At 37.0% G+C, this 18,094-nt stretch overlaps 1 protein-coding gene across 1 annotated transcript in view; it reads left to right on the forward strand.

The window, feature by feature from the left end:
* Positions 1-18,094, forward strand: part of nipblb (NIPBL cohesin loading factor b) — a 37,765-nt gene that overhangs the window by 15,565 nt on the left and 4,106 nt on the right. The window contains exons 12-43 of the mRNA XM_016440489.1: positions 1,758-1,946; positions 2,059-2,130; positions 3,339-3,428; positions 3,542-3,642; positions 3,739-3,825; positions 3,908-4,139; positions 5,222-5,373; positions 5,774-5,854; positions 7,291-7,391; positions 7,468-7,597; positions 8,396-8,478; positions 9,005-9,137; positions 9,225-9,368; positions 9,449-9,535; positions 9,631-9,851; positions 9,960-10,062; positions 10,141-10,239; positions 10,323-10,469; positions 11,097-11,231; positions 11,482-11,580; positions 11,685-11,738; positions 12,061-12,169; positions 12,665-12,801; positions 12,901-13,041; positions 13,131-13,138; positions 13,447-13,450; positions 13,918-14,008; positions 14,100-14,273; positions 14,387-14,577; positions 14,659-14,766; positions 16,798-16,998; positions 17,157-17,303. Coding sequence (XP_016295975.1) covers positions 1,758-1,946; positions 2,059-2,130; positions 3,339-3,428; positions 3,542-3,642; positions 3,739-3,825; positions 3,908-4,139; positions 5,222-5,373; positions 5,774-5,854; positions 7,291-7,391; positions 7,468-7,597; positions 8,396-8,478; positions 9,005-9,137; positions 9,225-9,368; positions 9,449-9,535; positions 9,631-9,851; positions 9,960-10,062; positions 10,141-10,239; positions 10,323-10,469; positions 11,097-11,231; positions 11,482-11,580; positions 11,685-11,738; positions 12,061-12,169; positions 12,665-12,801; positions 12,901-13,041; positions 13,131-13,138; positions 13,447-13,450; positions 13,918-14,008; positions 14,100-14,273; positions 14,387-14,577; positions 14,659-14,766; positions 16,798-16,998; positions 17,157-17,303 — 3,851 coding nt within the window. The remainder of the gene's footprint in view (positions 1-1,757; positions 1,947-2,058; positions 2,131-3,338; positions 3,429-3,541; positions 3,643-3,738; positions 3,826-3,907; positions 4,140-5,221; positions 5,374-5,773; positions 5,855-7,290; positions 7,392-7,467; positions 7,598-8,395; positions 8,479-9,004; positions 9,138-9,224; positions 9,369-9,448; positions 9,536-9,630; positions 9,852-9,959; positions 10,063-10,140; positions 10,240-10,322; positions 10,470-11,096; positions 11,232-11,481; positions 11,581-11,684; positions 11,739-12,060; positions 12,170-12,664; positions 12,802-12,900; positions 13,042-13,130; positions 13,139-13,446; positions 13,451-13,917; positions 14,009-14,099; positions 14,274-14,386; positions 14,578-14,658; positions 14,767-16,797; positions 16,999-17,156; positions 17,304-18,094) is intronic.

An 18,094-nucleotide genomic window follows, 5' to 3' on the forward strand; every position in this document is an offset into this window, starting at 1 on the left:
AATACAAACATGTATTTTAGATTTTTATAGAAATATGACAACAATCACATATCTCACACAGAGATCGCACTGTCATAGTGTTTGGGAATATTCATGCATAATTTAAATACATAATCACATGGAACCAGATAAAAAAATAAAACATTTTAGTAGAGAACGCAGCATCACAGTTGTCTGAACCAATGAGCATTAAGCTGTGTTGTCAGTCAGTCGTTTCCCATCATGCTTTTGATCAGCGCAGTCGGTGGAAAGCAACTGCGCTCGACTGCACAATCTGACACAGCCGCCTCGCCGTGGCGAGAGTTTTTTGGCACACGTCAGCATGACATCAGAGCAAGTCGGACGTAACTCAGACACTTTTCTAACCGGCATGCATCTCGCTGTGATCACCGGTGATCGGTTCTGCGCAGATTTTGCTCATCTCAAACAAGCCTATTTACTTCACTCCTGAAAGAATCAGCCATTTGAACGAATCAAATGAACGAATAAATGACTCGATGACTTAATCTTTAAGACATTTACCACCACCTACTGGCAGTTTTAGTTTATTATTTAGAGTATCATTTCATTAAAGAAATAATTTAATATTTCCATAGTAATAATAATAAAATAAATTATTAAACTTATTGTTAACCCACCCAAAAATGACAATTGTGTCATCATTTACTCACCCTCCCGGTCCAAAAGAGTATATGTAATAAATTTGATCAAACAAAATATTTCTTGCTGAAGCTACTTTTTGTAATGTCTGTTTGATGCTTTACACAACAATGACTTTAAATTATCTTTTGGGAGTAATTTCTCAGACAAATTTGATGTGCGATTAATTTGTGATTATTTAGATTAATTAATCGCCACATCATGTAATTAATTAGATTAAAAATTGTAATCGCTTACCAGCCTTAATTTCTACAGAATGCAGTTAGTTCACATCCATTTTGCATTCACATTAACTGCAAACCGTATTGTGTTTCACTTTTAGCCTTTCCATTTCTAATGGCTTTAAAGGGACAGTTCACTCAAAAATGAAAATTCTGTCATTAATTACTCACCCTCATGTCGTTCCAAACCTGTAAGACCTTTGTTCATCTTCGGGGCACAAATTAAAATATTTTTGATGGATTCCGGGAGCTCTCTGACCCTCCCATAGACAGCAAGGATCCTAACACGATCAGGGCTTAGAAATGTAGCAAGGACATTGTTAAAATAATCCATGTGACATCAGTGGTTCAACCATAATTTATGAAGCTACGAGAATACGAGAACAAAAATAACGACTTTATTCAACAATTCACATACGTAAACAACGTATGCAACGTATGCACGTGGATATGTTGTTTACGTATGTGATACTCTCCAAAATGGCACTATAGGGTGACGAGGAGGAGACAAATTGTTGAATAAAGTCGTTATTTTTGTTTTCTTTGCGCACAAAGTATTCTCGTAACTTCGTAAAATTACGGTTGAACCACTGATGTCACATGTATTATTTTAACAATGTCCTTGCTATCTTTCCTGAGCCTTGATCGTGTTAGGATCCTTGCTGTCTGTGGGAGGGTCAGAGAGCTCTCGGAATTAATCAAAAACATCTAAATTTGTGTTCCGAAGATGAACGTAGGTCTTACAGGTTTGGAACGACATGAGGTGAGTAATTATGACAGAATTTTCATTTTCACATCTTATCTGCTTAATTACTTGCAATTGAGATAGATTTAAGTTGCTTTTCCATTCAAATTTTTCATCTTCCTGGCTTTTAGTGCCCCCAAAGCGTTCGAAAAAGAACCGAGACAAAACATGGGAATATGAAGAAAAGGACCGGAGGGGTTCTGGAGATCATCGACGAAGTCGAGGTCACTACGACAGCCAGAGAAGTTCAGGCAGTCGATACAGAGAATGCAGTCCCGTGGACTCGGATGAAGATTCACCCCCTCCCAGCCTGAGTGATCGTAAGTGACCAGTTATACACGTTATCATTTGTTATGTTGGCAGTTTTGTTGCTCAAATGGTTTGAAGTGTGGAAATCGAATAATTGTGACCTTTGACATCCTTCAACAACAGTCGCCAGAAAGTTGAAGAAGAAGGAAAAGCAGAAAAAGAGGAAAGCCTACGAGCCCAAACTGACTTTAGATGGTATGTTTTAAGTTTGTAATCAGCGTTGAGCAATCTGAAATGCTGGGATCTTTAGTAGGGGTGGGGGAAAAAATCGATACAGCACAGTATCGCGATATTTTCCGCGGCAATACTGTATCGATACACGGACGCCAAGTGTCGATCTTTTATTATACTATTTGGTAGAATAATAAAAAAAAATTCTTTACAATCCACTAGATGGTGGTGTTGAGTTTTTTTTATGGTGAGGTCAGCTGGGTCACCTTCAGCATGCAGTAAGTTAGTAAAATAAAGAGGGCGGCATGGCGTAAAGTTATCAGGAAGTTATCAGGGAAAGCCCCGTCCGCGTTTAAATCGGATGTATGGACTTACTTCGGATTTGTAAACAAGGAGGGGATGTAAGTAGAGATGCACCGAAAATATAGGCTAGATATAATAATAATAATAATAATAATAATATATATGGCGCGCCGCGTCGCGCAGTGTTCAGCGCGCATGTTTCACTCTCCTCGTCACTGCGCGGTTTGACGCTCCGCTCAATATTCCGATCTATGAATGTGCGTTCCGCCCGTGTACGGCTCATACTCACCGGAAAAGCAAAGTCCGCTCATATAACGCGCTGACAAGAATTTCTATGCAGTATAGGCCTACTTGTTCCGGTTTGCAGTAGCGCTACTGTGCTGTAACATGGTGTAGGCTAGTTCAGCTGTACTGGGCAACGCTGCTAAAATAATGCTACCTTCAGTGACGCTATGCTCTGCTATGCTACTTTTTAGTACAATTTCAAGTTGCACTGTTCAAAATACCTGTAGTAGCACAGCAGTGCATACCTGTTTACATTTAATTAAGGTGGACTAGATTAGACTGTAATACAAATAGTTGAGTTTGCCAGGTGCATACAACATTTATGACAGGTTTTCATGAAAGTGTTGGTCAGTTTGTCTGCTTGACAATCCCATTTTGCACTGCAACAATTAAAATGAAGTGAGATAAACAAACTGAGAAATGTTTATTTTTAGTTAAAACAGATGTTGTCAAAGTTTTCCTTTGGGGACATAATTTAAAGTTGGAAAAAGGTAATAAATTGCAATATATCGCAGAAAATATCGCAATAAATTTAAAATCGCAATAATATTCTATCGTGACACAAGCATCGTGATAATATCGTATCGTGAGGCCTCTGGTGATTCCCACCCCTAATCTTTAGTAATCCAACTTGTGCTCCACAGAAATGATGGACTCCTCCACGTTCAAGAGATTTTCCACCAGTGTTGACAACATTCTTGAAAACCTTGAAGACGTGGACTTGACATTGTTAGGTAAATGTGCAAATGTGCAGAAATTATTACATTTGACGTGTTCAAATTATTTCAGATTCTGCTGTACTGGAATGCTTCTGCAAGTTTGACAGTAATTGATTTAATGAATGCAGATGATGACGAGATTCCTCAGGAGCTGCTCCTCGGAAAACACCAGTTGTCGGAGTTGAGCAGTGAATCAGCCAAAATAAAGGCTATGGGCATCATGCATAAGGTGGGTACACCTCTGACAACAGGAGAGATTGGGACCAGGCTCAAGAGAGGACACATCAATACCTGATCTTTTAATGCTAACTGCTTTTATCCTCAGATTCCTACTGATAAGATGGTGAAGGTCCAGAGTATTTTGGAAAAAAATATTCAGGATGGTGCGAAGCTCTCCACCCTCATGAATCATGTAAGAATCATTGTAGTTTCTATTGGCAGAATGGCTCTGCCGTTGACTCTCGCTGACAGGTTCCCTGTCCTTGTGATTTCAGGACAACGACAGGGACGACGAGGAGCGTTTGTGGCGTGAGCTCATCATGGAACGTGTCACCAAATCTGCTGATGCTTGTCTGACGGCTCTTAACATCATGACCTCAGCACGAATGCCGAAGGCCGTTTACATTGAGGATGTTATCGAGAGGGTCGTGCAGTACACCAAGTTCCATCTACAGAACACGTTGTACCCGCAGTACGACCCCGTCTACAGGGTGGACCCTCGTGGCGGTCAGTTTTGGACATTAAAACAGTGTCCTAACCTATAAGATCCTTTCACTTCCATGCTAACTTGAGTTTTTATCCTTACCAGGTAGGGCCACAAAGTGTTATACGACAAGATGTCTGTTGCTTGGTTTATATTTTTATCCCGACCATGAGATCTCATTGGTCCCTTATTATCAAATATATTCTGAGTGACTGTAATGTTATCATATTGCTTACATTCTGGATGGAAAAAATGCTTGATGCTGGAAACTTTATTATCCTAGTGAAAAATAAATATACTAAAATGTATTTGAAATACATTTATTTCATGCTAGGTATACTACAGATACATTTGCATATTTATGTACTTAATAAAAATACCATGCAATTGTACTTTTAGTATACTAAACTGGTATGCTTGAAGTCTGTTAAATTGGAACAACTAATTTTGTGCTTAATGTACTTTAATTGCGCGGAAGTAGTGCTGAAGTCCAACTAAAGATATACTGAAGTATATTTGATTGTGCTAAAGTGGAACTAGTGCAAGTATACTTCAGCTACACTTTGAATGTCTTGCATTTTAAGACCAATATTATTTAAAGATCACACAATCCTTTATATAATTATAATTTTTTAAATCAGAAAGTCTCGAGCGATATGTCAGTAAATATGTTAATAGGTTTGAACTATACTTAGAATGAAAGAAATGTATTTTAAATGTATTACTTTTTTTTACTAGAGTATTTAGGACAAGGTGGATGTGTAGTATATGTCATTCAAGGATGTGATTTTTCGATAGTTATACAAATGTCTTTTTCTGCATTTTCAAATACATTTAAAATACATGTATTTAAATTTTAATGTACTATAAAATAATTTTTTCTAAAATTATTTATAAAATTATTATTAATAAATACTTGTTTATTTTACACTACAATAGCATTACTGCAAGTCATATAAATGTTTTATTTAATTTTTGTAATTTGAATAATACAGATATTATTAATAATAGTAACATTATTGTTGTTGTTGTTGTATAGTCATACTGAATGTGCAAAAACTGATTTTTACAGATTTGTTTGATGTCTGTTCTTGCTCTGTTTCAGGTGGAACGCTAAGCTCAAAAGCCAAGCGAGCAAAGTGCTCAACGCACAAGCAGAGAGTTACTGTCATGCTCTACAACAAAGTTTGTGACATTATCAGTAACCTATCTGAACTCTTGGAGATTCAGCTGTTGACTGACACGACCATCCTTCAGGTGAGAGTCTGACACCTGGTTGCTGCTGCATCTGAATAAAATTCTCTTGTTCTTTGCTGCAGTCAGCCCTCGCAGATATGAAAAGGAAAGTTGTTTTAGAGGTGGAGCAAAATATTATGAAGGCAAACATTTTGTGCACCAATGAATCAAGCAGAATAAAACCAGAAACATGAATTTAGAATGTAAATGTAGTCGGTTTTCATTTCATGTTTTATTTCCATTGACAAAATTAATAAATCCGCACTTGTGTCTCTCTCTCTCTCTCTCTCTCTCTCTCTCTCTCTCTCTCTCTCTCTCTCTCTCTCTCTCTCTCTCTCTCTCTCTCTCTCTCTCTCTCTCTCTCTCTCTCTCTCTCTCTCTCTCTCTCTCTCTCTCTCTCTCTCTCTCTCTCTCTCTACAGGTCTCGTCTCTAGGTATCACTCCATTCTTTGTTGAGAATGTGAGTGAGCTGCAGCTTTGTGCCATTAAACTAGTGACGGCTGTAAGTATCAGTGCAGTTCAGCTTTCTTTACGCTATGATTTGCTGTGCTAACTAGGGCTGAACGATTTTGGAAAATAATCTAATTGCGATTTTTTTTACCAATATTGCGATTGCGATTTAATATGCAATTATTTTTTAAAGCTCTTTATGTTCTGTATTATTCAACAAAGACAAGCTATAAATCATTGTATAGTATGACCAACACACTATCATAGATAGATTAAACATAAATGCTCTTTTCTGTAGGCCAGGCCTATATGTTACGATGAAATTAGGTGATTGATATGAATTACATTTTTAACAACTACAATCACAGTATATTGACTGATTTGTTGAACTTCCAACCTTGTAAGCATGTAATAATTATGTTTAAATAGCCTGGTGTAAACATTAATATGAAAGTCAGTAACAAATCACACAAACTAAAGTAGATTGCAGAAATATAAAAACAAATCTGTTGCTTTACCACACTACTTTAGGTAATTCAAAGTCACTGTAATAAACATATGTAAAACATGTGGACTGCACTAAACACTGTGTTAACTTCAGACCAGTGGTTCTCAAATTTTTGTGGTCGCACCCCCCTTTAAACCTATAAAAAAACATGCTGTCCGCTAAGGCATAGGACATACACAGGCTTTCCTCCTCACCAATGACATTAAACACCGTGTCTACACCGGACGCGAGCGGCAAAATACCATTATAATCAGTGACGCTGTGTACACTGGATGCAGCGCGACATTAAACTGATGCCTCGTTCTATTTATGAAGTACTGACACAAAGTTCAAATGATTTGCAACGGTTGCTTTGTCGCGTCCAGTGTAGAGCTGTTGCGGTGCGACGCGACAACTGTAGCGTCTGGTATAGACACGGTGAGTGAAGCCGAGAGCAAGATATGCCTCGTCATGTTTTATGCATTTAGCTTTTAAATGACCAGCACCTGCCTGGGTCTGTGCGACTTCATCTAATGCTTTTCTCTTCGCTTTCACAAACCAATCCATCTCCCATTCTAAGTTCCCGAATCCCCATCCCACCTCAGACTGCCAAATAATTTCATTAAACATTATGAAAAATAAATGCTTTTTTAATTAAAAAAAAAACCTATAGGGAAAAAAAACACCTGCATCACTTGAAACATTGAAAAATAGCATAGAGAGAATAACTGTTATTATTATTATTATGTTATTTATTTATTTTTTGTGGGTTTCATGCTGTCCGCTAAGGCATAGGACACACACAGGTTGATGTCATACACCGATCGATCTTCAAGTGGAACACACCTCTTTACTCTCGCGTGTCACGTGACCGAGTGTAATCGCAGACTCTGCGATTGAAAAATCGCGTTTTCTCATATCGCGATATTATCGCAAATGCAATTAATCGTTCAGCCCTAGTGCTGACTGCATCTAACATTGTTGTGTCATGCAATTTCCAGGTGTTTTCTAGATACGAGAAGCACAGGCAGCTGATCCTGGAGGAGATCTTCACCTCTCTTGCAAGACTGCCAACCAGCAAGAGAAACTTGAGAAATTTCAGGTAAATGCTGCAGTCTGGTCTACCAGCTGTCCAGGGCACAATTTGAGCATGTGTATTGACTATAATCTGTGTGCAGACTGAACAGCAGTGACGTGGATGGGGAGCCCATGTACATTCAGATGGTGACGGCGCTGGTTCTGCAGCTCATTCAGTGTGTGGTCCATCTACCTTCTGATAAGGATTTTGATTATGATAATGACAGAAAGGTAAGAGTTAAGTTATATTTATAGATGTGTTGGAACAAAGGATTTTCCTTGCTCTTGTGATCAACTAAGTAGACATACCCTGAAAAAAAACATACAACCTACACTACTGTTTAAATGTTTGGGGTCTGTAAGATTTTAAAAAAAATGTTTTTAAGTGTCTTATGTTCATCAAGGCTGCATTTAATTGATCAAAAATATAGAAAAACAAGAATATTGTGAAATATTTGTTTAAAATTGTGATAAAATCTCTTTCTTGTGATGCAAAAGCTGAATTTTAAGCATCATTACTTCAGTCTTCAGTATCACATGATCCTTCAGAAATCATTCTAATATACTGATTTGCTGCTCAAGAAACATTTCTTATTATTATCAATGTTGAAAACTGTTGTGATGCTTGATATTTTTGTGGAAAACGTGATACTTATATTTTCAGGATCCTTTGATTAAATAGAAAATTCAAAAGAACATAATTTAAGAAGCTGTTATTGTCACTTTTGATCAATTTCATGCTGAATACAATTATTAATTTCTTTAAATAATAATAAAAAAATCTTACTGACCCTAAACTTTTGAGGTATTTTACAAATTCCATGTTATCATTTTATATTGACCGAGGTCTCAAAGGTACAATAGCAAGAAGACCCTGTTTAAGGCCATTTTTGGCCTATTTTACTTCTTGTTTAGCTAATAGCTATATTCTGAAATGACTGCGATATGTGATTGCGAGTCTCTTCTGTAAAAAAGTGCTTTCCAAGAACATTTGATATTTTTATTTTATAGTTATTACATTTTTTGCAGGTTGATAAGGATGTATTAATCACAAACTCGTATGAGACTGCAATGAGGACAGCACAAAACTTCCTCTCCGTTTTCCTCAAAAAGTAAGAAAAGCCCCTGACATCATTCCAACCCTCACACTTCAACCCATTTATATTGGGGGAAAATGAACTTTAAAGTCATTTATATTTTATGTTCTTCTGGGATCAGTAATGCATGTCTTTTTGTCTACATACTGTATTTAAGCTAAGCATGTGCACTGTCTCAGGAAACACCTGTTTTACTCTCATCTGATGCTTTTCAAAAGGGCTTAACCATGCCATCTCAGGACAAACAACACCTGCATCGCTAAATTATTGTTGTAGTTTTAATTGTTACCTATTATTTGTACTATGCCTCTAAATGTTTGAATTTATTTGTTTATTACGTTTTTTATTTAATTTACTTGTAAATCATTCTGAGGGAGGGGCATTTGTTTGACGGGGCAATACTGAATAATATTACTGGAAAGGGTTGAGCAGCAGATGCTCTGTATTTTTGCTGCTAGATATCTGCTACATTTTATTTCTTTCAAGAAAAATCTTCACTGCACTGTTATGTTTATTTATTTAATTTTTGTTTAAATTTCAGGTGTGGTAGTAAGCAAGGTGAGGATGACTACAGGCCACTGTTTGAGAACTTTGTTCAGGATCTGCTGTCCACAGTGAATAAACCTGATTGGCCAGCTGCAGAGCTGCTGCTGAGCCTTCTGGGAAGGCTGCTGGTGAGTTTCAGATTGATATTTCACAGGTAGAATGTGCACTGTTACATTACTTGCAAACTCACACAATGCTCTGGTTTCTCGTGGTAGGTTCATCAATTCAGTAATAAGCAGACAGAGATGGCTTTGAGAGTGGCCTCTTTGGATTATTTGGGCACAGTGGCTGCACGTCTTCGCAAAGATGCTGTCACCAGCAAAATGGACCAGCGTTCAATCAACCGCATCCTCGGAGAGGTAAACGGCAGAGTCCGCCCCATCACAAGTATGAATCCCTCGTGGCCTGAAAGAAACTCATGCCAGTTTGTGTTTTACAGAGCTCAGGTGGCGATGAGATTCAGCAGCTGCAGAAGGCTCTGCTGGGTTACCTGGACGAGAATGTAGAGACTGACCCGTCACTATTGGTGAGAAAATTCAGACATATTATTGTAACAAGAAAAAAAAGCCCCAAGAATCTCTGGAGGTTTTAAAGTTGTTCTGATATCTTAATTTCCAAAAGTTTGCGCGGAAGTTCTACATCGCTCAGTGGTTCAGGGACACCAGTACTGAGACAGAGAAAGCCATGAAATCGCAGAGTCAGAGGGACGACGACTCGTCCGATGGGGCGCACCATGCAAGGGACGTCGAGACCACTAGTGAGATCTTGCAGAAAGCCGAAGTGCGCAAGAAGTTCCTCCGGTCTGTTATCAAGACCACGGCATCGAAATTCAGCTCTCTGAGGTACAAACAGCAGAAATTTTTCACTTTGTTAAAGGGATAGTTCACCCAAAAAATAAAAATGCGATATGTTTAGAAACATTTTGACACCTGCTACGTGTTTTCTCACAGAGTAAACTCGGATACTGTCGACTATGAGGACTCGTGTCTTATTGTGCGATATCTAGCCTCCATGAGGCCGTTTGCACAGAGCTTTGATATTTATCTCACACAGGTTAGAGGTCATTTTGTCTCTCAGCATATTTCTTTGTATTTGCATATCAATAATACATCTCCCCATTTGTATCTGTAGATTTTGAGAGTCCTCGGTGAAAGTGCCATCGCGGTGAGAACTAAAGCGATGAAATGTCTTTCTGAAGTGGTTGCAGTGGATCCGAGCATTCTGGCACGGGTGAGTGCAGTTCCCAAAAAACCTACGCTTTTTAATGTCTTCATTTGCATATTTTAAATTCTCATTTGCTTTTTCTGGTTTAGTCGGACATGCAGCGGGGAGTTCATGGCCGACTGATGGACAATTCCACCAGTGTGAGAGAAGCTGCGGTAGAGCTGCTGGGGCGCTTCGTACTGAGTCGACCACAGCTAACTGAACAGTATTATGACATGCTGATCGAGCGCATCCTGGTTTGTGCTTTTCTTTCTATATATACTTGCCTGTATTGTAGATATATTTTTTGCATTATGACTGCAAAAAATGTATTTGTCCCTTGTCCTTACCAGATTTTCTTAATAGCTTGTTTGATGTCTTTAGTAGCAGTCAGCAGTTTCTTTGTTCTCATGTAATAAAATAATTGAATGAATCAATATTTCTTTTTTATTTATTTTTCCTGTTATACAGCAAAAAAAAGAAAAATCACCAAGATTAATTTTACAATAAAACAAAAACAATTGTTACAACAAATTGTTACCATGTATGCCGTCAATCAATTTTTTAATTTTCCAAGTGTTTTGTGTTTCTCCCCTTTTTAAGAACAACCATATGCAAATCAATATTTCATGCCCACCCGTTAATTAAATTATTTATTTATTTGGTAAAACCCATGAAATAAGCCACTTCAGTTTGATACAAGACCCCTCTGCTTTAAGTTGATCACTCCATTTGGGTTTATGTAGTGCTAATAATTGGCCATCTGTACAGTTGTAACTATTATTGTAAATTTAACACATGCTTTTATTTCCAGTTAGCAGTGAAAACTGATTGCTTTGAATGCATCATGTAGGCTGATTTGAGCTGGCAAATGTTTTCTGCAGGACACAGGCATCAGTGTGAGGAAGAGAGTTATTAAAATTCTACGGGACATCTGTCTGGAGCAGCCCACCTTCAACAAGATCACAGAGATGTGTGTAAAGATGATCAGGAGGGTCAGTGACGAAGAAGGCATCAAGGTTAGTTGCGTTTTTCTCTTTTCAAATCTGTAATCCATGTACGTCACATTTACGTACATGTTTTGTTTTGTACATGTTTTATTTGGAAATTACTAAATAAAATAATAAAAATTGTTTAAGTTGATTTACTTTATAAACTAGTAGTAAAATATTTAAAAAATCTTATTTAGGGGCCTAAAAAATGTTTTTACATTTTATTTTATTGTGCAGTTATGTTATAACCAGTTTAATTTTGCTATTTCTTATTCAGAAATTGGTAAATGAGACATTTCAGAAGCTCTGGTTCACCCCAACACCTAATCATGATAAAGAGGCCATGACTCGCAAGATTCTCAACATCACAGACGTGGTAAGGATCTGCAGAGTGGGCTAACATCTGACCCTCAGGACATGTACTTTAATACACGTTTAAGGTCACATTATGTCCCTCTGACGTGAATCATTGTCTCTCAGGTCGCTGCATGCAAGGATTCCGGTTACGACTGGTTCGAACAGCTCCTTCAGAATGTAAGTTGCCCATCTATGGTTCAAGGACAGTTTGGATTTGCTTTTCCAATGCTTAGTATTGCATTTTGGGGTGTTCTCGGTGATCTGGGATAGTACCTTGAAAGGTTTGAAACCCAAAAGGGGTGATAGAAGAGCAAAATACTCATTCAAATCCATTCTGTTGCACTTTTCCAAAATAGGAAGTAAATTCTGACTTTCTGAGTTGAATTGAACATAGCATTAGCCCCAGAGGAAGTGTGAACTGGAATAATGCATTTACTTTTTCAGGTAAAAAACAAAACAAAAAGTAACCTAACCATTGGTGTAATCCGTCTTGTCACAGCTGCTAAAGTCAGAAGAGGATGCCTCGTACAAACCGGCCAGGAAGGCTTGTGCTCAGCTGGTGGACAGTCTCGTAGATCATATTCTGAAATACGAGGAGTCTCTCGCTGGTATGAGCAAGGACAGTTTGGATTTGCTTTTCCAATGCTTAGTAGTGCATTTAGGGGTTCTCGGCGATCTGGGATAGTACCTTGAAAGGTTTGAAACCCAAAAGGGGTGATAGAAGAGCAAAATACTCATTCAAATCCATTCTGTTGCTCTTTTCCAAAGTAGGAAATTGCAAATTCTGACTTTCTGAGTTGAATTGAACATAGCATTAGCCCCAGAGGAAGTGTGAACTGGAATAATGCATTTACTTTTTCAGGTAAAAAACAAAACAAAAAGTAACCTAACCATTGGTGTAATCCGTCTTGTCACAGCTGCTAAAGTCAGAAGAGGATGCCTCGTACAAACCGGCCAGGAAGGCTTGTGCTCAGCTGGTGGACAGTCTCGTAGATCATATTCTGAAATACGAGGAGTCTCTCGCTGGTATGAGGTGTATTAAATTCTGAAGCAAAGGATTTACCTTAATTGAACTTCTGGTGAGTTATTTTTTTGTTTTGCAGACTGTGAGAATAAGGGGTTGACATCCGATCGCCTAGTGGCATGTATCACCACGCTGTACCTGTTTAGCAAGATCCGACCCCAGTTGATGGTGAAACATGCCATGACTATGCAGCCGTACCTGACCACAAAGTGTAATGTGAGTGCTGTCTGGGAATGTATTGCAATAACTGGTGTTGTGATGCCATCTAGAGGCCAGAGAGTGAAGGTGCTTCTTGTGCTTATTATGTCACTACAGACTCAGAGTGATTTTATGGTGATCTGTAATGTGGCTAAAATCCTGGAGCTCGTTGTTCCTTTGATGGACCATCCGAGTGAAAACTTCCTCACCACCATCGAAGAAGACCTGATGAAACTCATCATCAAATACGGCATGACGGTCAGTTGGAGAGCGAGTATCAACAGCTCTGGTGTCCAGCGGTTTGTGTGTCAACAGCTTCATGGTGCCATCTGCCTTGTTTCCTGCAGGTTGTGCAGCACTTATTATTTTTTATTATTATTACTTTTTTTCTTTTAGATCACAGAATGTTTTTGTAATTGTGTTAATCTCACAAATTTTGTCAACAGTTAAATAAATAATTTTATTTTGGTATATTAAAGAACAGGTTTTATAAATTCCCACAATCAAAATGAATACATTTTGTTCACTTATTGTATTAATTGAAATATATATTATAATTACAATTATATGATTAATTATTTATTTTTTTATATTTATGTATTATTAATCTTATATGACAATAAATATTTTATGCATTAAAAAATAGACGTCTATTTTTAATAGATCAGTGGGACTGAGTAGTCAAATTTATTCATTAATTTAAATAATTTAATCATTTCATTTAAAAATATTGAAGTAATTAACTTGTTGCTGTTAATATGAAAAAGCTGATACATTTACATTTTGTTTATACATTATTGCTGCTCATAATGCTGATTTAAATCATTTTAAAATCTAATAAAAATGATTGTACTACAGCAATTAGAATCTAATGAGAATTGACAGTAATGAGAATAATTTTTGTACCAAAAAACAAAAATGAAACATCCGGACACATTATGAGAATTTTGAGGAAAATGTGCTTAATTGACATGAAATGTCATGTAAGCATAATGTCAAAATATGATGTCACAATATGAAAATGTCTTTATGGCCCTATAATGCGTTTAATTTCCTTTATCAAATGTAACCTTGAATTGTTTTTGTAAGATTCACTCCTTTACCCGTCTGGTTAATGGTCTTCTTCTCTTTCAGGTGGTCATAAAGGACAAAGTGCTGGAGCTGCTGCTGTATTTCACTAAAAATGAGGATGAGGAGGTGCAGACCAAGGCCATCATTGGTCTAGGTAAATATTTGCTCTCCATAATCACTACATTTCTTGTTTTCACCTTTTCACTTCACTCACTGTAAACAAAACCATGATCTTGGTTCTCCAGGCTTCCTGTTAATCCAGCACCCAGGGCTAATGTTTGCTTCAGATGTGAAAAACCTCTACAACTGCCTCCTGGCTGACAGGAAAACGTCATTGAATCTGAAGATCCAGGTGCTAAAGAATCTGCAGACATACCTGCAGGAGGAAGACTCGCGCATGCAGGAAGCCGACAGGGAGTGTGAGTGTCATTTATACAGGATGTTCTTGTCTGTGTTCAACGCATCTGTCACTTGGTAAGTAGCTAGCCAGTCAGCTATTTTTATTCTCATTCTTTGTCTTTGGTCTTTTCAGGGAAGAAGATGTCTAAGCAGGAGGACTTGAAGGAGATGGGTGACATCTCATCTGGCATGAGCAGTTCTATCATGCAGCTCTACCTCAAGCAGGTGCTGGAGAGCTTTTTCCACACGCAATCCAGCGTAAGGCACTTTGCCCTCAATGTAATCGCCCTGACGCTCAGCCAAGGCCTCGTTCATCCCGTACAGGTACGTATCCTCTGCACAAACACTCCTAAAGCCAGTCTGAAAGAGCTTTTAGTTTAACTGACTTTTTTCCTCCTCCATCAGTGCGTTCCGTATCTTATCGCAATGGGAACTGACTCAGAACCCACTATGAGGAATAAAGCTGATCAACAGCTGGTGGAGATTGATAAGAAATACACAGGATTCATTCACGTAAGTGGATTTGAACAACTAACATGCATTTGTCATGTATGATGCTGCAAGAAATTTTAGGTGCATTAGGCTAAAATCATAAAAAAAGTGTTACCCGAAATAAGCTAATGAAATTAATTTTTTTTATTGAACCCCTTTATTTTTTTAAACCAAAACTGTTTACATAATCAGGGTTTCCGCGGGTCTTAAAAAGTCTTACATTTAGTTGTATCAAATTTAAGGCCTTAAAAAGTCTTAAATTGTACAAGAACGTCTTAATTATGATTTCAAGAAGTCTTAAATTTGGGGACGGAAAGACCAGAATTGCCATATGGCTGAATGTGACGATTAAACTTCAAAAGGCTATGATTTCATTGAATAAACACAAGCGCTGCAGGTTCAAAGTCAGGTGCTGCAGCTGCTGTTACCGGGGAAACAGTTATATTTCTACCATACGCTCCACCTGCTGTCAGAGAATGAATGAGCATTTTCAATAAAACTGTTGTTGTTTCCTGCAGGTTGTGCAGCACTGCGTGAGTTGTCTTGGTGCGGTTGTCAATAAGGTCACCCATAACTACAAGTTTGTGTGGTCTTGTTTCAACCGATACTATGGTGAGTAAATTTCAACGCCTGGCAGGAGTCTTTTGCCCTTCTATGATCCTGAGAGTGTTAATCACTCTAAAGTTCTTCTTCTTTCATGTGAAGGAGCACTAAACAAGCTGAAGTTGCAGCATCAGGAAGACTCGAACAGCACTGTACTGGTCTCTAATAAACCCGCTCTACTGCGTTCACTCTTCACTGTGGGTGCCCTGAGCCGACACTTCGACTTTGACCAAGAGGAGTTCAAAGGCAGTAATAAGGTGAGATCCTGATGATTTCTGGATTTTAAAAGTCTCAAATCCAAGGAAAAATTTGTATGCATTAATAAACATAGACAAGTTTTAAGTACATCAATTTATTATAGACTATAATGGACTATAATAGACTAGTCACATTCATATATATATATATATATATAGTCTTAAATTGTACAAGAACGTCTTAATTATGATTTCAAGAAGTCTTAAATTTGGGGACGGAAAGACCAGAATTGCCATATGGCTGAATGTGACGATTAAACTTCAAAAGGCTATGATTTCATTGAATAAACACAAGCGCTGCAGGTTCAAAGTCAGGTGCTGCAGCTGCTGTTACCGGGGAAACAGTTATATTTCTACCATACGCTCCACCTGCTGTCAGAGAATGAATGAGCATTTTCAATAAAACTGTTGTTTTGTTCAAGAGTTCAGACAAATGCAAAAATCGACCCATGTTTTTAACCTGCAAACACGCAGAGCTTTAAATGTTAAGTGGTGGATCGATAAGAAGACAATGCATTATAAAAATCTAATAGGGGTGTGCGATATGCATGGTCTGCGTGCATGAGTGTATGTCTGAGTGCACGCATACATTACATGATGAAGTCTAGCAGGTTAGACTAGTGTGTGCCCTGTTTTATTTAAAGAACAGGGATCTATTTATGTATTTATAGGGATCTATATTTGGCTGAGATACAACTATTTGAAAATCTGGAACCTGAGGGTGCAAATAAATCAAAATATTGAGAAAATCACCTTTAAAATATATATATATATATGTAATATTATAAAATATAAAAATTAATGGTAACACTTTACAGTAAGGTGTACTTTGTTAACAGTTAATGTATTAGCTAACATGAACAAACAATGTATTTATTACACTATTTATTAATCTTTATTAATGTGAATAAAAATACACACATTCATTGTTTCATGTTAGTTCACAGTGCATTAACAAGTTAACAAACACACAGTTAACAAACAGATTTTAATAATGCATTAGTAAATGCTGAAATTAACATGAATTAAGATTAATAAATGCTGTAGAAGTATTGTTCATTCTTAGTTCATGTTAACTAATGTAGTTAACTAATGAATCCTATTGTAAAGTGTTAGATTAATTCCAAATATTAATAAAAACTATATGTCAGTTATACTGAAATAACCCTGGCCATACATGCCATCCAAACAGATGAAGGCTGTGGCGGGGATGAAGATGTCCTATCAGGTGCAGCAAGCCATCGTGGATTCAAAGGACACTGTAATCAGGGGTTTCCGACAGGATGAGACAAACACGGCTCTTTGCTCTCACCTCTACACCATGGTGCGCGTAAACAGACAACACCGCAGGGCTTTCCTCATCTCGCTGCTCAACCTGTTTGATGACAACACGGTCAGTGTTTTTGTAATGTTTTGCATTATATGTCACTCTGTTGATTACTATCTTTTGTAATATCTTCTGTAGCTACAGTTTATGCTTTTCTATATCTGTCAGCATTTTCAGTGGCCTATGTTTCTTCAATAATGCCGTTTTGTTTTCTTCCCATGCAGAAGTCAGACGTGAACTTGCTGCTGTATACTGCAGACAATCTCGCCTGCTTCCCATATCAGAGTCAGGAAGAGCCACTGTTCATCATGCACCATGTAGACATCACACTATCAGTGTCCGGCAGCAACCTGCTGCAGTCCTTCAAAGAGGTCTTTTTCTATCCTTTTACTGTAACTTCTATTATATATGACGGAAATCAAATTAATGTGGCATGAAAAGGGATAGTATTAAACACAAATATCCTCCTCCTTGCCCTTAAAATGGTCATTTTTGCCCCATTCTACCTATTGATTAAATCTAGTAAATAAAAATCATGCAGAAATGTTACAATGTTGAATTATTAAATAAATCCATAGTTAAATCAATCGTTTTTTTATTTTTAATTTTAAAACCAACAACAAAAATTTGTTTTGTAACATTTTGCACGCAGCCATGTTGAATGATTTCTTTCTTTTTCATTTAGGGTAGATAAGTTGAATAAGTTGATCAGTATCTACGAACCAGACTTTAATTCCAAACTAGCTTATCCTTATCTTATTTTTTATTTTTTATTTCTATATATATAAATATATATATTTATAGAAAAAAGTACTGTTAAGAAAATTGGTTTAGACATTTTTGAACAGTGTTATTTATATACATAGTATTATTTAATATTTTGAATTTGAATAGCTTTTATTTTTCACTTTAGTTTTATTTTCAGTCATTTTGGTATGTGCATTTGTCATTGTTATTATTTGTAGTTTTATTCATTTAATTTTAATTTTAATATATATTATATTTTAATATATATTCATTTCTATTTAGCTTAAATTGTATTTGTTTTAGTTTTATTCATTTTGTTACTTCACCTTAAGCTAAAGTTTTTCATCCAATATTTTATAGCTTTATATATATATATATATATATTTATATTTATATTATATAGCTTTATTTCATT

This window comes from Sinocyclocheilus anshuiensis, unplaced genomic scaffold (assembly GCF_001515605.1).
Source record: "Sinocyclocheilus anshuiensis isolate Anshui unplaced genomic scaffold, SAMN03320099.WGS_v1.1 scaffold315, whole genome shotgun sequence".
NCBI lineage: Eukaryota > Metazoa > Chordata > Actinopteri > Cypriniformes > Cyprinidae > Sinocyclocheilus > Sinocyclocheilus anshuiensis.